The sequence below is a fragment of the Schistocerca cancellata genome, chromosome 4 (genome assembly GCF_023864275.1).
Source record: "Schistocerca cancellata isolate TAMUIC-IGC-003103 chromosome 4, iqSchCanc2.1, whole genome shotgun sequence".
Lineage (NCBI taxonomy): Eukaryota > Metazoa > Arthropoda > Insecta > Orthoptera > Acrididae > Schistocerca > Schistocerca cancellata.
In genome coordinates this window covers 179041956-179067338 of record NC_064629.1, presented here as the reverse complement: position 1 = coordinate 179067338, position 25383 = coordinate 179041956, and the positions used below count along the sequence as shown (strand labels likewise).

Here is a 25383-nt window from a genome sequence, read left to right as displayed (position 1 = left end):
TTAAGGCTGTGTGCCTCTCGTGCAGATAAACGTAAGCAATTAATGGAAAAACTCAATACATCAAGTTTAGAAATACACCTGAAAATCAATTACAATATGCTTAGACTAAAAAAGGAATATGTAAGCAACAAAGAGCAACAGGAATTGGTCTAAATTAACAACAAAAACATAAAACCAGTTGCTGAGATGATATATTTAGTGCAACTGAAAACAGAGGCTAGTTGGATAGTAGAAAAAATAAATATATGGATCTTGTGCTGCACTTCTAGTATATCTACCAAATAGTGTTTTCAAAATGAAGATGCCAATGTGTCTGAAACAGAAAGTTAACTACTGCTATTACTAGTTTCACTTATGGCAGTGAGACATTGACATTAGATATGAAATCCGTTGAAAAACTGAAGGCTGCTCAGCAAAGCAGTGTAGATACATATGTTCAAAATTACTGATAAAGGGAGGAGAACATACAAATGTAGCAGGAAACAAACTGGAGAGCAAGATTAAATTATGGCTGTAATAAACATTAAATAATTTTTTATTCTTCTGATCAAAATATGCAACAATAATGTCTCAAAAGATTATTTCAATTTTATTTATAAACATCTAAACATGTATTGTTAATATAAAAAAAATTTGAACTGTATCTCAGTTATTTAAAAAGACTTCCTGTCACTTGATGTTAACATTTGAGTAATTGTAGTATCACTGATTAGGATGACATCTTTCATGAAGAGCTGTAGTGTAAGTTAGTCAGAGAGATAAAGGGCCCTGCACATGCCCAGATTGGCTATAGACATATAACTCAAAAGAATCAAATCTAGATCTATGTAAAAGCCTTGGAACAAGATTTGTCTGAGTCAGTTGTGAAATTTACTTCTGAGGCCAAAATTAACATTCTGTAACTAACAGCAAATATATCAATGCAAATAAATCAATTTACAAGACAAAAAACTGACATGATGCAGAAATTATGAGCAACTTGGGATCAGAATGGAAACTACAATCAACCTTCAAGGAATTGAACAAAAATATAACTAAAGTAAAACATTGCACTTCTCTTTTGCTTAATGACCTTCATATTACATGATGCACATCCATTGAACATTGGATACAGCATAAAATCAGATTTACTGAACTAGTAGTATGCAACAAGAGAAAAGTTCAATAGGCACACAAGAGACAGCAAATAACAAGAACAGTACATTTTGTATTTGTTGGGGTTAGAACTACCTACTTCTGCCATATAAGTGCAGGTATACAGACGTACCTGGCTAATAACAGTCTCTCCAAATTCTGATGTATCAAAATTCCATTCTGTGCACGGCCTCGTTGTGAGACCTGGTCGTCTTAGCTCATCAAGGATCTCCTGTGCTGAAAGATTGTAGTTCACATCCCATATGTGGCATGAGTCAAATGTTCCCTGAAACACAAGTGCAAAGACATTGTGTAAAGTCTTAATAATTAAGGATACAGTACTTGCAACTAACAGTTCATAAGAGCCCTGCACATGCCCAGATTGGCTATAGACATATAACTCAAAAGGATCAAATCTAGATCTATGTAAAAGCCTTGGGACAAAATTTTCATTTTGTCAAATAGTATTTTATGTTTGTTTGTGTGGCTGTGCTCAGCAACTGTCTTCTGTTTCAGACTGCTCGGAGCGACACCAATCTATCAGCAGTCGCCGTTTTTCTTCTATTCATGGCGATGTATTCCAACAGACTTAATTATTTTCACAGCATTTGCTACAAATCAGCACCGTGTTTGAAACTGGCCATCTCTGTAATGAGCAGAGCCCGAATTTCCATACAAATTCGAGTATTAACCATTTTAGGGAATAAGTGCATATGTCGAAGGATTTTTTATTTGATATCTTGTATTTATAAATTTATATGGGGTACAGATAATTTTCCTGGCTTCGCTGGAGTTGTTGCAATTACTTGCATAGCCATAACAGGTACTATCTCTCCTCATATGAATTGTGACCAAATTGATGATGATGTAAAATTTTTGCTAATTTCGTTGAACTAATTATTATTCTAGAACTGAAAAATCTTGGGAATTTTTGGAGTGCTTCGTTTCATAGAATCGTGTGTAAAATACAACACAATACGTCTAAACCATTTTCTTCCCATGTCTGTGTTAAGATGTTAGTCGACAAAGCAAAAGTGTTTCCTTGTCACCCACAAAGTAAAGTGACCGAGGGAAGTACAATAAGCACATTTTTAGTTAGTCTGCCAGTGACATGTCATAACTTTTTGTATCGATAAGCCTCTTTTTCCCATTGGCGCCATCGTCAAAATCTTTCTGTTGTGGCACTAAAAGACTCGACGGAAGTGGAGCTGTCTCATAGTGTATTGTCTGACGTTGACAATTAAAACAATAAAGCAATCAGCGATCAATTACTAGTGGTAATAATTGATGTTATATAAAATTCTCAGACACGATCTGAAACGCTCAATTTTTTTTTGGTCATCAGTCTACTTTCCTGTGCTAACCTCTTCATCTCAGAGTAGCAATTGCAACCTACGTCCTCAATTATTTGCTTGACGTATTCCAATCTCTGTCTTCCTCTACAGTTTTTGCCCTCTACAGCTCCCTCTAGTACCATGGAAGTCATTCCCTCATGTCTTAGCAGCTGTCCTATCATCCTGTCCCTTCTCCTTATCAGTGTTTTTCGCATATTCCTTTCCTCTCCGATTCTGCGTAGAACCTCCTCATTCCTTACCTTATCAGTCCACATAATTTTCAACATTCGTCTATAGCACCACATCTCAACTGCTTCGATTCTCTTCTGTTCCGGTTTTCCCACAGTCCATGTTTCACTACCATACAATGCTGTACTCCAGACGTACATCCTCAGAAATTTCTTCCTCAAATTAAGGCCGGTGTTTGATATTAGTAGACTTCTCTTGGCCAGAAATGCCTTTTTTGCCATAGCGAGTCTGCTTTTGATGTCCTCCTTGCTCCGTCCGTCATTGGTTATTTTACTGCCTAGGTAGCAGAATTCCTTAACTTCATTGACTTCGTGACCATCAATCCTGGTGTTAAGTTTCTCGCTGTTCTCATTTCTACTACTTGTCATTACCTTCGTCTTTCTCCGATTTACTCTCAAATCATAATGTGTACTCATTAGACTGTTCATTCCGTTCAGCAGATCATTTAATTCTTCTTCACTTTCACTCAGGATAGCAATGTCATCAGCGAATCGTATCATTGATATCCTTTCACCTTGTATTTTAATTCCACTCTTGAACCTTTCTTTTATTTCCATCATTGCTTCCTCGATGTACAGATTGAAGAGTAGGGGCGAAAGGCTACAGCCTTGTCTTACACCCTTCTTAATACGAGCACTTCGTTGTTGATCGTCCACTCTTATAATTCCCTCTTGGTTGTTGTACATATTGTACATGACCCGTCTCTCCCTATAGCTTACCCCTACTTTTTTCAGAATCTCGAACAGCTTGCACCATTTTATATTGTCGAACGCTTTTTCCAGGTTTTTGAAATATTGTTTTTCTGTATTAATTGATTAGTGCTAAGACATCTTTAAAACAGTTTCATCTTCCTTGATTTATGTGAGCAACGCATTTGAAGATGAACGTCTGTCTGTATAATGCGAAATCTCGAATCTATGTTTCTTCCGCATCAAATTTATAACATTGTAGCTTTTTGGTACGCCGAGCGCTAACTCGTCAGTTGCCAACCCCGAACCCGAGGCAGATAAACATTCCCCCCTCACACGTCACCCCACAGCGCAGCGACACTGGTACTCTCTCGCTCTCGACCACATGCACGTCCTTGAGATAAAACACTAACTTCAGATGAAACTTCCTGGCAGATTAAAACTGTGTGCCGTACCGAGGCTCGAACTCGGGACCTTTGCCTTTCGCGGGCAAGTACTCTATCACCTTTTTATTTTATTTAATCTCATTTTTTTCGTTTTCGTTCGTTGTATCTGCTCAGGGTGGACGTCGCAAGACACCCGTTCCAGTTCGTCGTTGATCCATTAACTCAGTTCTTTTATTACAGAGGCAGCGAACCCCCTGACCTCACACGCTGAGTTACCATCTGTGCTACCATCTGAGCTACCATCTGAGCCATCCAAGCACGACTCACGACCTGTCCTCACAGCTTCACCGAGCGAGGTGGCGCAGTGGTTAGCACACTGGACTCGCATGCGGGCGGACGACGGTTCAATCCCGTCTCCAGCCATCCTGATTTAGTTTTTCCGTGATTTCCCTAAATCGTTTCAGGCAAATGCCGGGATGGTTCCTTTGAAAGGGCACCGCCGATTTCCTTCCCAATCCTTCCCTAACCCGAGCTTGCGCTCCGTCTCTAATGACCTCGTTGTCGACGGGACGTTAAACACTAACCACCACCACCCACCACCTCACAGCTTCCGTTCTACCAGTACCTCGTCTCCTACCTTCCAAACTTCACAGAAGCTCTTCTGCGAACCTTGCAGAACTAGCACTCCTGGAAGAAAGGATATTGCGGAGACATGGCTTAGCCACAGCCTGGGGGATGTTTCCAGAATGAGATTTTCACTCTGCAGTGGAGTGTGCGCTGACATCAAAATTCCTGGCAGATTAAAACTGTGTGCCGGGGTACTGGCAGAACTGAAGCTGTGAGGATGGGTTGTGTGGTGTGCGTACTGTAAGACCTTCGGTACACACATCATCAGATTATTTGACTTGTCGCTCTAACGAAGTAGGCGAGTGTCAGCAATATGTCTCGTGGTCTTATCGTGGCGTGTTTATCTTCTGCCGTTAGGTCAGACGATAGAAATGCCACTTGCACGCTTAAAGTGGCAGATTGACTTTAAACAGAACTTGATTAATTTTCACACACATTTATTAAAATAATAACAAGCCTAAAAATAACTTAACTTGGTTCTGGATATTATTTACAATTGACAATCTGAAGTCCCTTTGGTCTTGATACGTTAATCTTTTTCTCACATATCTCTGATACTTGACATAGTGTCTATACATTTCTCTTCATGGCTATGTACAGGAATATGATAATCTTATTAGGCGCAGACTGAAACTTGACTACAGACTAATGCAGACTGAGTCATCGGAGGTCTGTACACTCGTTATATTACCTCAAGCGTTCAGGTATCACTGCGCGAGTGTGATCCGCGAATAGAAAAGGTTCTACGTTAGCAGCAATCTCATTGGTTGCGTTACATATTAATACGCGGATCGGCGGAAGCAGAATTTGGTCCGTCTTTATGGCAGCGCCATCTCAAAGAGCGGAGACGGACGGGCGCTGCTCCTGCGCTGTTGTGCTTAGCGGGGCGCGCTCTGTTGGGAAATCGGTGTACGGGCTGACTACGCGGAACTATGTACACAACAGGTTGTGAGTCGTGCTTGGATAGCTCAGATGGTAGAGCACTTGCCCGCGGCAGGCAAAGGTCCAGAGTTCGAGTCTCGGTCTGGCACACAGTTTTAATGTGCCGGGAAGTTTCATATCAGCGCACACTCCGCTCCAGAGTGAAAATCTCATTCTACTAACTTCAGATGTTCACACTGTAACAAATACTCTACCGCTCATAATCCAATGAACGCATGAACATCAGTACAAATTTCTGTAGAAGTGTGAAGTATACTCATCACACTTACCAGTATTACAAGATGAGACCTTGTCACTAAATGAAGTGAGGAAACAATTTGGGAGCAGACGTTGTTGTGGTTGTTAAAATGTCGTGTGACTAGGGCCTACCGTCAGGTAGACAGTTCGCTTGGTGCAAGTCTTTCGATTTGACGCCACTTCGGCGACTTGCACGTCGATGGGGATAAAATGAATGGGGGCGATATTGGACGACCGAATTACGTCCAGTCGCAACTATTCGCACGGCTAAGGATGTTGTTTTTGTTGTGGTCTTCAATTCTGAGACTGATTTGATGCAGCTCTCCATGCTACTCTATCCTGTGCAAGCTTCTTCATCTCCCAGTACCTACTGCAACCTACATCCTTCTGAATCTGCTTAGTGTATTCATCTCTTGGTCTCCCCCTACAATTTTTACCCTCTACGCTGCCCTCCAATACTAAATTGGTGATCCCTTGATGCCTCAGAACATGTCCTACCAACCGATCCCTTCTTCTGGTCAAGTTGTGCCACAAACTTCTCTTCTCCCCAATCCTATTCAATACTTCCTCATTAGTTATGTGATCTACCCATCTAATCTTCAGCATTCTTCTGTAGCACCACATTTCGAAAGCTTCTATTCTCTACTTGACCAAACTATTTACCGTCCATGTTTCACTTCCATACATGGCTACACTCCATACAAATACTTTCACAAATGACTTCCTGACATTTAAGTCTATACTCGATGTTAACAAATTTCTCTTCTTCAGAAACGCTTTCCTTGCCATTGCCAGTCTACATTTTATATCCTCTCTACTTCGACCATCATCAGTTATTTTGCTCCCCAAATAGCAAAACTCCTTTACTACTTTAAGTGTCTCATTTCCTATTCTAATACCCTCAACATCACCCGACTTAATTCGACTACATTCCATTATCCTCGTTTTGCTTTTGTTGATGTTCATCTTATATCTTCCCTTCATAATAAGAGCAAAAAAAGAAAAAGTTCATAAAATTTATAACATAAATGTCTTGTTGTAGACATATATGATCTGCAGACACATTTGGTTATAAAAGCAAATAAGTCAATACGATAGCATATTTTTGCAAAAATTTTCAGTTCTTGGCTGAATGGAAGAAAGTGCACGGCGTAAATCACTAGCAATACTCAGTTTGTTTCTGGATTTCGTTTTCATTGCTACAATTGCTGAAAACGCCCTCTCGCACAAATAAGTACTTGAAAATTGTAAGTACAGTTGTAGTGCTTGCTGTGCTATGCTGGATAAACTTTCAGATATTTTACCCAAGTAATGACTTATCCATCTTCTCAAAGTCATATTTGGCTGCAGAATCGTTTTTAATTTCCAAAGCTTGTTCTTGCAGTGTTCCCGACAGCACATCTATGTCAAGATGAAAAGGATCTGTGGCCAATCTGTAAATATTATTCTCACACGAGCTAGCGAAGTAGCGTTTGAATTCGTCGGGTAGACGCTCCAAATGATTTGATATTTTATTCGTGGTACGAGTTTGCTTAAAGATTTCCATAAAGAGTGTTTCTTGCAGAATTCCAAATAATTTCTGGGAAACAGACATAATTCCAGGCTACGATTTTATGTCTCCAAAGTTGCAACTTAGCAATATACGCTGTAATGGCATCCGGATGATAAATTATGTTCGAATCTCCACCTTGCGATTTTAGATTCAGTGAGTTCAATTAATCGAAAATATCTCACAGATAAACCAACGAAGTTTGAATCTTGGCTTTTGGAGTTCCCATATTCAATTCAGTTTTGTTTTGAATTTCCAAAAACCGAATCACTTCATCGCTAAGTTCCAATAATCTAGCTAACGTGTTTCCTTTTGAGAGCCAGCGTACTTCCACATGAAATAACAGTTTTTTAATGTTCTGTCCCCAAATGTTCACAAATGGCCGTGAAAAGACGGGTGTTTGACGCACTCTTTTAAACGTGATTCATAATTTGGTACATAGTTTTTAGACATTGTTGAGTTCGTTTGGAAGTGTCACAGTGAATTGAAATAACATTGGGATTCTTTTCTCTGACCATCTACACGAATCCTGAGCGAGATCCAAGCATTGACGGAGCGCCGTCTGTGCTTTCGCCGATCAGCTTTTGTCACGACAGTTCGTATTTGCAAAAGAATTCATATATCGCTGTCGTAATATGGATCGCTTTTGAAGTAGTCTTTAGGTATGTAGAAAACAGCATCTCGTTTTTAGTTGTTTCGTTTTGCATGTATCGAACTAAAACTAATAGTTGGCAACAATTTGCAACATCTGCACTCTCGTCTAACAGTATTGCGAAAAATTCCGATTCTTTCATGATCTGCACTACCTGATTTGTTATTTCTTCGGCCATATTATCAGTCCGACGTTTCACAGTCAGAAAGCGGTATTTGTGATAGATTTTATTTTCTTTCTGTTGCAAGGACAATATTAGCTGCTATCAACAAACAGGATCTGACAAGTGTTTCTCCGACACTAAGACTTTTATTAGCCTTTGCGATGAGTAGCGATAACTGATAGGAAACTAGGATCGATTTTTCAGAAGACTGAGCAGGACTCAGTACTGTTCAACGACATAGTTTCAAACTCGCACATTTTGCAGCAAAAAGCTCCATCGGCTTAACTCTTAAAGCGCTATTTTTAGTCCACCAATGCTGTTCGAGACAACAAGGTCATTGGTCAGTACTTCATGACAAAAAAACACATTGCGGCTAGTCTACACGATTGGTTTGTACAGCAACAAAACCGTATCACTGTATCTGAGTTTCGTGTACAAACTCCTGACAAAGTAAAAAAAAAATTGCTTTACAAATCGACAGTTCAGTTTTAGATCAGAGGTACACACGACTAAACTACTACTTGTTTGATCGATACTGACTGAGCAGTCCAACTGAGACTCGAGCGCTAACGCTGCTTAGAAACAAAGGCACTACTGGCGACAATTATTATATCGATGAAGCTGTGAGAAATCCTATACACAGAACAGTTGGCACGGAGTACTCCGCATCGGGCCGACGTGCGACGATCGGCCAAGTTTTCGCACGTCTGTTGTACGCTACGAATTCCAGCAGTCGGACTGGCTACGGTCAGTTACTGCGATTACATTCAGGCTGATGATCTAAGACGAAAATGAATCTTAGAGAACACAGGAGGTAGTGTGTTGGCAGAAGACAGTTCGTCGCAGGTACTAACACCTTTGAGTTGATTAAATAGCTACTGTTTTAATGAAAAATGAAATGATCGTGTGGCATTGTTGGCGTGGACTCCCCAAACGGGAAAGTTCGGCCGCCAGGTGCAAATCTCACTACAGTCGACGCCACATTGGGCGACTTTGCGCTTCAGTGATGACGATGAAAGGATGAGGAGGACAACACAACAACCAGCCCACGAACGAACAAAACCCCAAGCTGGCCGGGAATCGAACCCGGGCTCCCTGCATGGCAGGCAAACACATTGCCACTCGGCTAAGCAGGCGGATAACTTTTTTAAGTTTTGAAAACCAATGGTCGAGGCCATTCCTATGAAACAATATCGAGAACCACGTCTTTAAACCATTAGAAAAGCAGATGAGGTATGTAAAATATTGATGTTCTGGTAGGTGAAAATACAGATCATGGGAAATTTATGGTCCGAGCAACCAACTGCGTGTACTATGGAATGTTCCCAAGTAACACTACATCTTATGTACAATTCAACACATATAAGAGAGTTTATAACTACAAACATATTTCAACAGTGATTCAGTTTTCAAGTACCGGTAGCATCTAACAGTGAATGACGTAGTATAGTTAGGTGTTACATCAACAGAATATCCTAAAACCTCAATTCAGTAGAGTATAATGTTGATAAGTCTCCTTCACAGTAAATGACTCATGTAACTTGTATGTTACAATACAGTAAACTTCAGATTGTGATCCAAATGTTTGTTACTAAGTCTTTGTATACATCTATCTCGTTTCTGTTAAATGCATTTATTCGTCTTTGGAAAAATCGCCATGGCAGTCTGAATACAAAAAATGCATTGTTGCAACATTTGCCTAACTAGAGTGATGTGCAAGTAAAAGGTACTTCTGCACACAGAGAGATTACTTTGCTCTCTGTCTCTATCCTGCTGTTGTCTACCATGTTATACTCCACATGAAGACACCATAAATAAGAACAATAATAATAAACATCTATGTCGTTTCAAATAACACCTCCAGTTTGCGATGTTCTCTTTTTTTCTTTTCCGGAAAACCTTACCCAACAGTTCTTGGACGTGTAATACTAACACATTACCCTCTTTCTGAACTCAACAATTCACTCATCATACAGGGCTGCTGATTCAATTTTTCCGTTAACAAATGGGAAGTTCCTGCACACGAAATGGATTCCAAGCACAGCAGTCATGGTCCTGATGTCAGCTGATAGTATGTGTGGTGAGACATTACGAAATAATCTGTGCATAGGGTGCGCAGTGATTGGAAGTAAGAAGTGAATGAAAAGTCTAGCGCTATCCTTTTCGTTATTAAATACAGAGTGTACATAAAGTGCGAGAACACTTTCAATTATGTCCTGCACAGGAACTAAACATTGTATAGATGTCATACACATTGCATTTCGAATAGAAACTCTGAAAGTTTTTTTTACAAACACTCGATATGCGAACCATGTGTGACCCGGCAGACATCAATATGGTAATCGAATTCTTGCCATACCCGTCCCAGCATGGCATCGTCGACTGCGGCAGTCGCTTCCCGTATCCTCTCCCGGAGATCTGCTACTCGTACATCACGTGGTAGAGGCGGTACATACATCAGATCGTTAATGTGTTCCGACAGAAAAAAGTCACACGTAATGAGATTTAGTGTCTTTGTTGAACTCCAACCACAGAAAGCTCGCTGCGCACCTGAACTCGCCATGTTTGTGACTAGCGCTGACTATCGGCAAATTAACAAACTACGCTCTGGCGGTATACATGAAAAAAGACTTTTAGGGTTTTATCTTCAAAATGACATATGTGTGATATCTGTACAATGTTTGGTTCTTGGGCAATAAATAATTGAAAGTGTTCCCGGAGTTTATGTACACCCTGTATTTTATTTGCAAAACGGTACTGAACGCTAGGGATAAACTCAACGAGGCTGCGTTCTTTTAAACAGGTTAGCTCTCTCCTTGGGAGCATGAGGGCTCCAGTCTTTATTCAGCCATCTTCATTTAGGTTCCTCTGCCTTCTCTAAATTTCTTCAAGAAAACGCTGGAATAGTTCTTGTTTGAAGGCCATGTCTGACTACCTGTTCCATCACTGTCAAACTAGACCTGTAGGTATGTAAATGTCTGTGTACATGAATTATGTTTTTCCTTTTGTTCTTAAACTGTAATACCATGAAATGTCCTATACCCTTGTAAGATTGATCCATGGATCAATAAAACTGCTACTACTCTTGCTACCACTTTCTCTTTCTCGAAAAACTGATACAGTGTAATCAGTAAACTATCATTGTCGGTTGTTACTACAATAAATTATGTATCTCGTTTCTGTTACCAGTATGGAACACTGCATACTGCAAATAGCCTGATATTAGGTGCACTATCACCATACTCGGTGCTATACTTTCTGTGCACACCCCAAAACGGATGCTACGGGCAATTTTTCTTGGATTACACCTCACTTTTGTTTCGTTGCATGTCTAAGTTAGCTGAGTGAAATTTGGACTCAGTAGGGTACGGGGCTACCTGCCTCCGTAACTGAGATCACTAATGCACGCTTGTCTGGTGGTACTCAACTTAGACGTAAGCCGGTTCAAATCCTGGTGATGGACGAAATTTTTACTGCCAGTATCTGGCCAGTAATGGAAGGAAAAGTGGTGGCGTAAAGTTCAAAATCACCAGTCTTCGTGCCAATGTCCTGGATTAAATTCCAAACCTCTCTGCGGGGTCTCATGAAGTGAGGGAATGTGACACTACACTACTGGCCATTAAAATTGCTACACGAAGAAGAAATGCAGATGATAAGCGGATATTCATTGGACAAATATATTGTACTAGAACTGACATGCGATTACATTTTCACGCTATTTGGGTGCATAGATCCTGAGAAATCAGAACCCAGAACAACCACCTCTGGCCGTAATAACGGCCTTGATACGCCTTGGCATTGAGTCAAACAGAGCCTGGATGGCGTGTACAGGTACAGCTGCCCATGCAGCTTCAACATGATACCACAGTTCATGAAGAGTAGTGACTGGCGTATTGTGACGAGCCAGTCGCTCGGCCACCATTGACCAGACGTTTTCAATTGGTGAGAGATCTGGAGCATGTGCTGGCCAGGGCACCAGTCGAACATTTTTTGTATCCAGAAAGGACCGTACAGGACCTGCAACACGCGGTCGTGCATTATCCTGCTGAAATGCAGCGTTTCGCAGGGATCGAATGAAGGGTAGAGCCACGGATCGTAACACATCTGAAATGTAACGTTTACTGTTCAAAGTGCCGTCAATGCGAAAAAGAGGTGACCGAGACGTGTAACCGATGGCACCCAATACCATCACGCCGGGTGATACGCCAGTATGGCGATGACGAATACACACTTCCAATGTGCGTTCTCCGCGATGTCGCCAATCACTGATGCGACCATCATGATGCTGTAAACAGAACCTGGATTCATCCGGAAAAATGACGTTTTGTCATTCGTGCACCCAGGTTCGTCGTTGAGTACACTATCGCAGGCGCTCTTGTCTGTGATGCAGCGTCAAGGGTAACCGCAGCCATGTTCTCCGAGCTGATAATCCATGCTGCTGCAAACGTCGTTGAACTGTTCGTGCAGATGGTTGTTGTCTGGCAAACGTCCCCATCTGTTGACTCAGGGATCGAGACGTGGCTGCACGATCCGTTACAGCCATGCGGATAAGATGCCTGTCATCTCGACTGCTAGTGATACGAGGCCGTTGGGATCTAGCATGGCGTTCCGTATTACCCTCCTGAACCCAAAGATTCCGTATTCTGCTAACAGTCATTGGATCTCGACCAACGCGAGCAGCAATGTCGCGATACGATAAACCGCAATCGCGATAGGCTACAATCCGACCTTTATCAAAGTCTGAAACGTGATGGTACGCATTTCTCCTCCTTACACGAGGCATAGAAACAACGTTTCACCAGGCAACGCCGGTCAACTGCTGTTTGTGTATGAGAAATCGGTTGGAAACTTTCCTCATGTCAGCACGTTGTAGGTGTCGCCACCGGCGCCAACCTTGTGTGAATGCACTGAAAAGCTAATCATTTGCATATCACAGCATCTTCTTCCTGTCGGTTAAATTTCGCGTCTGTAGCACGTCGTCTTCGTGGTGTAGCAATTTTAACGGCCAGTAGTGTATTTACGGTGGTCCATCCATCAGTTGAGGCCGTTACGCTCGGTGGATCCTTCGGTGCTGTTTGCGAGGCGCAGGCTATGTACCGCCACCACGTGTCACCCATCCTTTCATCCATAACAACTGAAATCCAACACTACACTGTACAAACACTGATCACAGTCATCCACGCGAGACCTATTCACACTTAACACTTCATAACACGTCGGCAGAAGGCAATGTTAAACCACCTCTACTGTGGTTGTATAGAATATACTCATATTCTGAGTATGGGACTATTTATTATCAGGATAAGAGGAAAGGCTGCTGCTGGGCAGTCAAAGTTAGAAAACGTAGAAAAAAAGCCATTAACTTCGCAATACATAACTTCTGACAACAACTTTGTTTATTACCTAAGGTAACCAGGAACTGACTTAAATTTTCGTAACTGAATACATTTTCATTGCAGAGATGAGTCAATGATCCCAAGACAGGTGGAAAGAGGACAAGAGCTACCCAAAATATTGCTTGTTGGCACGCACTCTGGGTCACTCCTTTAGGCTTTCACTTTCAGGGAAGAGTAGATGATGTACCAAGATTAGATTAGATTGGATTAGACAAGATGTTCTTTTCGTTCCAATAGATCCACAGTATGGATACCTTCCAGGTCATAGAATATGACGAAAAACAAGAATACAAAATAATTATTTTCGAAGAAAAACACATATGATATCCTAATGTACCTTCCACAGACCCCAAGTGAAATGATCCTCATGGGAGCACAATAAGTAAAAAATTTTTAAAATATTTTAATTTGAAAGGTAATAACAATCTTGGCACTAAACATGTAAATGTTCAGTATGCTGAGGTGCATACGATAATTCTTAGGCTGTGGTAGCCATGCATCATAAATAGGAAAATTATTTCACAACACTTCTACATCTACATCTACATTTATATCTTTAACAACATATACAGGGTGAGTCACCTAACATTACCGCTGGATATATTTCGTAAACCACATCAAATAGTGACGAATCGATTCCACAGACCGAACGTGAGGAGAGGGGCTAGTGTAATTGGTTAATACAAACCATAAAAAAATGCACAGAAGTATGTTTTTTAACACAAACCTACGTTTTTTTTAAATGGAACCCCGTTAGTTTTGTTAGCACATCTGAACATATAAACAAATACGTAATCAGTGCCGTTTGTTGTATTGTTAAATGTTAATTACAGCCGTAGATACTGTAACCTAAAGTTGACGCTTGAGTACCACTCCTCCGCTGTTCGATCGTGTGTATCGGAGAGCACCGAGTTACGTAGGGATCCAAAGGGAACGGTGATGGACCTTAGGTACAGAAGAGACTGGAACAGCACATTACGTCCACATGCTAGCACCTTTTTATTGGTCTTTTTCACTGGCGCACATGTACATTACCATGAGTGGTGAGGTACACGTTCGACTGGCGTTTCATATGACGTGGAGGACGCATAAATTGGCCAGCCCGTTCTCCTGATCTTACACCTCTGGACCTCTTTCTGTGGGGTACGTTAAAGGAGAATGTGTACCGTGATGTGCCTACAACTCTAGAGGATATGAAACAACGTATTGTGGCAGCCTGCGGCGACATTACACCAGATGTTCTGCGGCGTGTACGACATTCATTACGCCAGAGATTGCAATTGTGTGCAGCAAATGATGGCCACCACATTGAACATCTATTGGCCTGACATGTCGGGACACATTCTATTCCACTCCGTATTTGAAAACGGAAACCACGTGTGTACCTCACGGCAACGTACGTGTGCGTCAGTGAAAAAGACCAATAAAAAGGTGTTAGCATGTGGACGTAACGTGCTGTTCCAGTCTCTTCTGTACCTAAGGTCCATCACCGTTCCCTTTGGATCCCTACGTAATTCGGTGCTCTCCGATACACACGATCAAACAGCGGAGGAGTGGTACTCAAGCTTCAAATTTAGGTTACAATATCTCCGGATGTAATTAACATTTTACAATGCAACAAACGGCACTGATTACGTATTTGTTTATATGTTGAGATGTGCTAACAAAACGAACGGGGTTCCATGTAAAAAACGTAGGTTTGTGTTAAAAAACATACATCTGTGCATTTTTTTATGGTTTGTATTAACCAATTACACTAGCCCCTCTCCTCACGTTCGGTCTGTGGAATCGATTCGTCAGTATTTGATGTGGTTTACGAAATATATCCAGCGGTAACGTTAGGTGACTCACCCTGTATACTCCGATAGCCACCAAGCGGTGTGTGGCGGAGGGCACGATTCGCCTCAGTACGAGCTCTCATTTCCCCTATCTTTGAATGATGATCATTACGCGATTTGAAAGTTGGTGGTAATAATATATGCTCTACATCTTCGGTGAAGATTGGATTTCGGAATTTAGAGAGCAGCTCCTTCTGGTTAGCGCGTCGTCTGTCTGCAAGTGTGGCACACTTCAAACTGTCTATGAGATTTGTAACGCTCTCACGATGGCTAAATGTACCAGTAACGAATCTTGCCGCTCTTATTTGGACCTTCTCAATCTCTTGAATCAGACCCAATTGGTAAGGGTCCCATACTGGCGAACAGTACTCTAAGACTGGACGAACTAACGTATTTTAAGCTATTTCCTTTGTTGAAGGACTGCATCGGCAACAGCCTTGCCGCAGTGGATACACAGGTTCCCGTGAGATCACCGAAGTTAAGCGCTGTCGGGCGTGGTCGGCACTTGGATGGGTGACCATCCAGGCCGCCATGCGCTACTGCCATTTTCGGAGTGCACTCAGCCTCGTGATGCCAATTGGGGAGCTACTCGACCAAATAGAAGCGGCTTTGGTCAAAAATACCATCTTACGACCGGGAGAGCGGTGTGCTGACCCCACGCCCCTCCTATCCGAATCCGCCATCGAGGATGTCACGGCGGTCGGATGTTCCCGGTAGGCCACTCGTGGCCTGAAGACAGAGTGAAGGACTGCATCGCTTCAGGATTCTACCAATAAACCGAAATCTAGAGTTCGCCTTACCCGTTACTTGTGTAATCTGTTCACTCCATTTGAGATCCTTTCGAATAGTCACACCCAGATACTTGACCGATGTTACCGCTTCCAAAGACAGATCATTTATTTTGTACTCATACATTAATGGGGATTTTCGCCTTGTCGTATTAAGAGATAACTGCCAGTCATTACACCAAGCATTTATTTTTTGCAAATCCTCAGTGGTTTGTTCACAATTTTCGTGTGATACTACTTTCCTGTAGACTACAGCATCATCGGCAAACAGTCTAAGGCCACTGTCAATACCATCAACCAGATCGTTTACGTTAATCATAGGACCTATTACGCTGCCCTGGGGCACACCTGAAGTTACTCTTCTTTCTGTTGAAGTTACCCCGTTCAGGACGACATGCTGCTCCCTGTCCGCTAGAAAACTTTCTATCCAACCGCATATGTCATTGGATAGACGGTAAGCGCGCATTTTTTGTAGCAAGCGACAGTGCGGAACTTATTTACAATGATATCATTACTGCATTAAATTTGTACAAATGTCAGATGGTACATTATCAGTTAGATATACACATCAGTTATTTCTGCTAAGAAATTCATTAGTGGAGTAGAAGGAGTTAAACATCAATAAATCGTTTAGTCTTCTTTTAAAATGAACTTTATTAGTAGAGCAGGTTTTTTTTTTTTGCCTCATGGAAAGTTACTGACCCACGCCCGGGTTCCCGGGTTCGATTCCCGGCGGGGTCAGGGATTTTCTCTGCCTCGTGATGGCTGGGTGTTGTGTGATGTCCTTAGGTTAGTTAGATTTAAGTATTTGGTTGGTTGGTTGGTTTTGGGGAAGGAGACCAGACAGCGAGGTTATCGGTCTCATCGGATTAGGGAAGGACGGGGAAGGAAGTCGGCCGTGCCCTTTGAAAGGAACCATCCCGGCATTTGCCTGGAGCGATTTAGGGAAATCACGGAAAACCTAAATCAGGATAGCCGGACGCGGGATTGAACCGTCGTCCTCCCGAATGCGAGTCCAGTGTCTAACCACTGTGCCACCTCGCTCGGTGTTTAAGTAGTTCTAAGTTCTAGGGGACTGATGACCATAGATGTTAAGTCCCATAGTGCTCAGAGCCATTTGAACAATTTTTTTTTGGAAGTTACTGAAAATGTTCAACAACTACCGATATTTCAACAGGTGGAAACCCTGTCATTTTCACTAGTGATTTGGGGCAGTAAAGTGAGGAGCAGCTCCCTCAGGTTCTCTCGAGAGTGCTCGGCTAAGTGGCAGTTAGTAGCAAATGCAAAGTACGAGGCCGGCAAGTACTGCAGGCCCTAACGTTACAACCCTGCACACCTGCACAGGTCGTACGTTTTCGAGGTCTACTCAGTCTGCAATGAGTACCGTGGGCAGCCCTGGGACCAAGGTGAATCACTGACAGCGTGTCCGGCCACACAAAGGCCTCTGTGACAGGCCCCAGCCGGCAGCGGTGGCCGAACGGTTCTAGGCGCTTCAGTCCGGAACCGCGCTGTTGCTACGGTCGCAGGTTCGAGTCCTGCCTCGGGCATGGATGTGTGTGATGTCGTTAGGTGTAAGTAGTTCTAAGTTTAGGGGACTGATGACCTCAGCTATTAAATCCTAGGCCGCGCGGAATTAGCCGAGCGGTCTCAGGCGCTGCAGTCATGGACTGTGCGGCTGGTCCCGGCGGAGGTTCGAGTCCTCCCTCGGGCATGGGTGTGTGTGTTCGTGCTTAGGATAATTTAGGTTAAGTAGTGTGTAAGCTTAGGGACTGATGACCTTAGCAGTTAAGTCCCATAAGATTTCACACACTTTTTTTTTTTTTTTTTTTTTTTTTTGTTAAGTCCCATAGAGCCATTTGAACCATTTGAATTTGACAGGCCCCAGCCCGCAAAGGTTGTCGCGCTAGTGGGTTTGAATTATAAGGAAGTTACTTTAACGAATATTCTCAAAATATGTAATCGTAACACTAATCGAGTCTTACTGCATTAAATTATTTGACTTTTTTTTCAACTTTTAATTCACTAACAAAATGCCAGTTCGCTCTGTATCAGGTATAGTATACTTTAAGCAACTCACATGCACAGTGATTGAAAGAGGCAACGATGTTATCAACACGTTACTAAAAGAAAATAACACATTCATTCAAATTAAAACGAGAAAAAGCTTCCTAAATCAGTTTTAATTTATTGGAGAAAAAACTATGCAAAGATTTATTTCTGAACAGAACTACAAAATACCTAACTTTACATATCAAATAATTATCATGACATATTAACTTAAGAGTATAACACACTTTCCTTCTAAGGTCATTTTCACATACGAATTTGTTTGCAATTTTGGTAATATCAATAGTCATTTCTTTATGAACATTAAAAATTGCCAAATCATTCAGTCTTTTGTGTATCATTGTTGACTGCAAACACGTTTTCAACGGTCTAAGTGCTGAAAACGACCGCTCAGACGTACAAGAAGTAACAGGTATCGTTAAAATAATCCAAACAAACCTCGCAAACCCTGTGAGCATTTCACGCCTGGTATCACTGTTTCCTCTACTTAAAATACCGTATTTGCAATGTCTGACAAGCTGGCCACTTCCTCTTCCTTCGTTCTGCAAACATCTTGAAACATGTCCCTATGCAATGTTAGCTTGTCTGTATCAAAGTCTACCCAAGAGAACTGCAGCATTCAGTCAGCACCAGTCCGACCGACGGCAAAAGCTTCCAGTTGTGAAATAATTCCAGAACCTTTGAGTCAGATCCACGATTTAGTGAATCCACAGCCACATCACCGGCCGTTGTGGCCGTGCCAATCTAGGCGCTACAGTCTGGAACCGAGCGACCGCTACGGTCGGAGGTTCGAATCCTGCCTCGGGCATGGATGTGTGTGATGTCCTTAGGTTAGTTAGGTTTAATTAGTTCTAAGTTCTAGGCGACTGATGACCTCAGAAGTTAAGTCGCATAGTGCTCAGAGCCATTTGAACCATTTGGAACCACAGCCACATCAATTATTTCAAAAAATATTTGTCTGTACATTTTCTCCGGCGTTTGATACATATGATGATCACTACCTTCGTGGTAGCGTTTTAGCATCTTCCTTTTCTAGAAAAAACTGGTTTATCAGTGTTAGGTTCCTCCGCTTTCCTAATGGTTTCATTCTAAAACTCAAAAAATGAATCCCTTTGTGAAGCTAAACTTGTAGACAAAGTTTCCACCACTGTTTTGATTTCTCGGCATAACACTGATTTCTTCTTAAAAGATGAATGAAGTTTCCTAATCCTGCCGAAAACTGAAATTAACATTTTCAGGGAAGTAAAATTTGAATTGACACAGGTTTGAAAAATATCCACTAGCCTTCCCACTGACTTCACTTCTTTCTTGTGACAGGTCTTCCAATAATTTCAAGAGAACGTCATAATTACTTTCCAACGATTTTAGTGATTGTACCCTGACACACCACCTCGTAGGATAGAAAGGTCGCAAAGTCAGTTTGTGAACGTTTCTTACAACACCGTCTTCGTTGTCTTCTTGTAGCAATTAAAACACCGCTAGTCTCTTTGGCGAATGTCTTACGAATGATTTTAATTCACGAAGAATCACCAGAAAGTCTCGCACATAACTGATACCTTGGTTCGCATCTTCTACTACCAAATTCAAATTATGCGCCGAACAATGTACAAATATGTAGGAATGCAGAGTCTCGCGGCGATAACATTGAATAAAATGTTCTCGGGTTTCCAACCGCGTCAATTGCTTAAAACAACACGACCTTTCGGGCAAGCACTCCTTGGCCATTGTCAAGTGGTATGACTGTCAGTGGGCTGTTGGTGCGCTCCATTCATTGCCTCTTCGTCTCTGGTGAAAAGCGATGGAGCCATGTTTCATCACCTGTCACAATTCTTCCAAGAAATTCATCTCCACCAGTCTCATACTGTTTCAAAAGTTCGCTGCATACCGTTTTTCTTGTTTCTTTGTGAGCCAATATCAACATCCTGGGAACCCACCTGGCACAAACCTTTTTTAACGCCAACACTTTCAGTATTCTGCAAACACTTCCTTCCCCTATCCCAACGTAGCGTGACAATTCGTTCACTGTGATGCATCTGTCAGCAGTCACCAATTCGTTAACTACACATTGTGTGGAATGTGTGCAGTACGAGGCCTGCCGCTGGGAGGACAATCCTCAATATTGCCGTGCCCGTTTTCATCACGTAACCTGCTTGCCCACCGACTAACTGTACTGCGAGCGACAGCAGCATCTCGATACATCTTTTTCAACCTCTTGCGGATGTTTCCCACTGTGTCGTTTTCACAGCACAGGAATTCTATGACAGCACGTTGCTTCTGACGAACGTCAAGTGTAGCAGCCATATTGAATACATTCTGTGATGGCGCCACTCACGGGAACAGGTTGAACTAAGTTTGAAAACAAGTGGGAAGGATGTATCTACACACTGTAAAACTTTCACACATGCAGAATGAAAACTGTATTTTTACAAAAATAGTGTGCATTTCTTTTGGAGTGACCCTCGTAGTTTGAGAGTTCATTAATTTTCATGTCCCGTTAAAATCGTTGTTGCTGAACAGCTGTCTGTTGATTTACTGCCGGGATGTGCTTTCATACACAGAACAGGTTGTGTTTTGGACTATTCAGGGAAAGAATTTTTAAAGTTCTGTCCATGTGAGGGGTCTCAATTATGCAGTCATGGTCAACGTTATGCGCTCAATAATGTGAATTCCAGGGAGTTCTGATTCGATGTTGGAGATTTGGGGCAGGATGAAGCATAGCGGTTACGAGAGTTGTTAGATAAATTCCTGGACGTTTTGATCCGCCGGTTGGGAGCAACGGATAGAACAAAGTATCGAATCAAACACATCAGATCCCAGTGCGACTACCGACTTACAGTTTGTTACCGCCCAAGAGCTGAGGAGAATTCATGAAAAGTTGCTCTTGGAAGAGGTAATTGCACCATCTACTTCTCCATATGCCTCACCAATGTGTTTAATCACCAGATCCAATGGCGAAGGGTATAGGCTCATTGTCAACTACATAATTTTAAATGAGAAAGTGGTTTTTGAGTCATTTCCCATGCCTGACCTTCACACATGCTGCACTTGGTTTGTGGGAGCACGTTTTGGACCTGAGTCAGGCTTACCACCAACATCTCTGTATGACGGTTTTCTGCACTGATTGGAACTTGTAACAGTTCAACTGCAGCAGTCTTATCACGTTTTAGGGGAGCTGAAATATCGTTGTGTGTACCGGGTGATCAAAAAGTCAGTATAAATTTGAAAACTTAATAAACCACGGAATAATGTAGATAGAGAGGTCAAAAATTGACACACATGCTTGGAATGGCATGGGGTTTTATTAGAAGAAAAAAAAATTCACAAAATGTCCGACATATGGCGCTGGACATCAAAACGTCAGTGGCTGCGCATGACAATCGTGTATGGTTGGTTGGTTGGTTCGGGGAAGGAGACCAGACAGCGAGGTCATCGGTCTCATCGGGTTAGGGAAGGACGGGGAAGGAAGTCGGCCGTGCCCTTTGAAAGGAACCATCCCGGCATTTGTCTGGAGCGATTTAGGAAAATCACGGAAAACCTAAATCAGGATGGCGACAATCGTGTGTGAAAGGAGCTGTAATGAGAGAGAGAATCAGAAGCGCCAGCAGTCGCAGCAAGTTGACGTTACCTGAAAAGGCGCTTTTAGTGAAGCTGTATTATCAAAATGGGGTTACGATCCTATCGCCATAGGAAGGGGATTCGAACGGGTAAAGGTCCGTTGACAAATGCAGCTGTGGCGCGAATGATTTCGAAGTTCGAAGCCACGGCTTATTTAGACGATAGACCCCGTAGTGGCAACCGAGTACAAGGCGTAATGCTGCAGAGACAGTTCAGGAAGAAATGGAGACTAGCGGGTTCGTCTATGCACGGGGAAGTCCGCGCTCGTGCAGTCGCACGTCGCACCGGCATTCCATACACTACTGTTTCGTTGGCTCTGAAGCGTACCCTCCGATGCCATCCGTACTATATCCATCGGCATCATGAACTGTTATCTGGCGATTTAGTGAAGCGGAGGGCATTTGCGGTGTGGGCGTTTCAAAAGATGGCGGAAGATAACGATTGGTTGAGTAACGTGTTGTGGACCGACGATGCTCATTTCACGCTCAGAGGGTCTGTCAACGCCCACAACTGCAGAATTTGGGCTACTGAAAATCCAAGAACTGTCGTGGAAACTCCATTGCACGACGAGAAGGTCACGCTATGGGTTGGATTTACCACATATACCGTTATCGGGCCTTTTTTCTTCGAGGAAATGCGTGATTCTGGTTTTGTAACTGCTACCGTGACGGCCTGCTGGAACGTACGATGTTTATGCAGGATGGTGCTCCACCCCATATTGCTAGACGCGTGAAAGATCTCTTGCGCCCGTCGTTTGGTGATGATCATGTGCTCAGCCGCCACTTTCGTCATGCGTGGCCTCCCAGGTCCCCAGACCTCAGTCCGTGCGATTATTGGCTTTGGGGTTACCTGAAGTCGCAAGTGTATCGTGACCGACCGACATCTCTAGGGATGCTGAAAGACAACATCGGACGCCAATGCCTCACCATAACTCCGGACACGCTTTACAGTGCTGTTCACAACATTATTCCCTCGACTACAGCTATTGTTGAGGAATGATGGTGGACATATTGAGCATTTCCTGTAAAGAACATCATCTTTGCTTTGTCTTACTTTGTTATGCTAATTATTGCTATTCTGATCAGATGAAGCGCCATCTGTTAGACATTTTTTGAACTTTTGTATTTTTTGGTTCTAATAAAACCCCATGTCATTCCAAGCATGTGTGTCAATTTGTACCCTCTCTATCTACAGTATTCCGTGATTTATTCAGTTTTCAAATTTATACTGACTTTTTGATCACCCGGTATAATTAGCTGGACGACCTATTTGTTAACATTAAGATCTTTGATGAACACCTTAAACATCTTCAGCAGGTGTTAACCTACAGTATTTTAGGGACGCGGGATTAACAGTCAAACCTGCTAAGGTTTATTTAGGCCGTTCTGAGATACCTTTCTTGGGTGATCTGATTTTCGCAAATGGTGCCAAGATCGGCCACGACCGCACTAAGGCTATTTATAAATTTCCGCCACCTCGACATAAGTAGGGGATTACCCAGTTCGTCAGAATGGTAAATATTTTTAGTAGGTTTGTGTAGAATTTTGTCCAACTAGCCGCTCCCTTGAACTGACAGCGTCGTAAAGGAGAACCACTCAGGTGGTCTAATAGCCATCAGTCTGCCTTTAACATTCTGAAGCAAGCGCCCAGCGGTTTCCAGTGTTAGCCATTCCCGATTATCAGCATCAGCTGATTCTCCAGATGGACGCTTCCAATTCCGGAGTGGTTGCTGTTTTGTTACAGGATTTTGATGGTGACCGTAGGCCAGTCGCCTATACTTTGAGGGCTCTGTCAGGGACAGAGGTCAGATACTCCGTGTATGAATTGGCAACTTTGGTGGTGCTATTTGGACAGGAAAAACTTACGGTGTATTCGGAACACCGTCATTTCTTATTGGAAACTGACAGTCAGGTGCTATTCTGGGTGTTGGCGAGGACCTGGAAAACCGACAGGACAGCCTAATGGGCAGCCCAGAAATCAGCTTTCCAGTTTTGATGTCACCTACAACCTATCAGAGTTTGTCGGTTTAAATACTTTTCACCCTGTAAGTATACAAAGTCCCATATGTCTTCAACCATGCGTCTGCATCCTGTACTCGAACATCTATTATGTACCTTCCTACACAGCGGGGGACATTTTACTTGAAAGTCACTTGCCCAGTGTCGGCGAATAAATACGATAGTGCCGGCCGGAGTGGCCGTGCGGTTCTAGGCGCTACAGTCTGGAACCGAGCGACCGCTACTGTCGCAGGTTCGAATCCTGTCTCGGGCATGGATGTGTGTGATGTCCTTAGGTTAGTTAGGATTAATTTGTTCTAAGTTCTAGGCGACTGATGACCTCAGAAGTTAAGTCGCATAGTGCTCAGAGCCATTTGAGCCAAATATGATAGTGCAGTGCCTGTGTTATTCCAGCCGGCCGGAGTGGCTGAGCGGTTCTAGACGCTTCAGTCTGGAACCGCGCGACTGCTACGGTCGCAGGATCGAATCTTGCCTCCGGCATGGATGTGTGTGATGTACTTAGGTTAGTTAGGTTTAAGTAGTTCTGAGTCTAGGGGACTGATGACCTCAGATGTTAAGTCCCATAATGCTCAGAGCTATTTGAATTTGTTATTCCGAACTACGATGTAATACTCCTTTATTTTTGGTCTTCAGTCTTCTGACTGGTCTGATACGGCCCGCCACGAAGTCCTCTCCTGTGCTAACCTCTTCATTTCAGAGTAGCACTTGCAAAAAAATATGGTTCAAATGGCTCTGAGCACTATGGGACTCAACTGCTGTGGTCATCAGTCCCCTAGAACTTAGAACTACTTAAACCTAACTAACCTAAGGACATCACATACACCCATGCCCGAGGCAGAATTCGAACCTGCGACCATAGCAACAGCGCGGCTCCGGACTGGAGCGCCTAGAACCGCACGGCCACCGCGGCCGGCTAGCACTTGCAACCTACGTCCTCAATTATTTGCTGGATGTATTCCAGTCTCTGTCTTCCTCTACAGTTTTTGCCTTCTACAGCTCCCTCTAGTACCATGAAAGTCATTCCCTCATGTCGTAACAGACGTCCTATCATCCTGTCCCTTCTCCTAATCAGTGTTTTCCACATATTCTTATGCTCTCCGATTGTACGCAGAACCTCCTCATACCTTACTTTATCAGTCAACCTAATTTTCAACATCCGTCTATAGCCGTCACAAAATAGATAAAATGTTTTGCAACGGCGAATATGACCAAGGACTCGAACCGGAATTTTCCGCTTATTGCGCCTTAGTCGCCGCAGCGCCTGTTCCTTTGGACATGTATGCATGTCCAAATGAATATTGCATCCTGTATGGGAACATACACTACTGCCATTAAAATTGCTACACCAAGAGGAAATGCAGATGATAAACGGGTAGTCATTGGACAAATATATTATACTAGAGCTGACATGTGATTACATTTTCACGCAATTTGGGTGCATAGAACCTGAAAAATCATTACACAAAACAACCACCTCTGGCAGTAATAACGGCCTTGATATATCTGGGCAATGAGTCAAACACAGCTTGGAAGACGTGTACAGTTACATCTGCCCATGCAGCTTCAACACGATACCACAGTTCATCAAGAGTAGTGAGTGACATACTGTGACAAGCCAGTTGCTCAGTCACCATTGACCAGACGTTTTCAATTGGTGAGAGATCTGGAGAATGTGCTGACCAGGGAAGCAGTCGAACAT

The 25383-nt window shown here is 42.8% G+C and overlaps 1 protein-coding gene across 1 annotated transcript in view; it reads right to left on the bottom strand.

Moving 5' to 3' along the window:
- LOC126184830 (organic cation transporter protein-like) overlaps nt 1-25383 on the bottom strand; it is a 185464-nt gene that overhangs the window by 72022 nt on the left and 88059 nt on the right. Inside the window, exon 3 of the mRNA XM_049927418.1 lies at nt 1268-1420. Coding sequence (XP_049783375.1) covers nt 1268-1420 — 153 coding nt within the window. The remainder of the gene's footprint in view (nt 1-1267; nt 1421-25383) is intronic.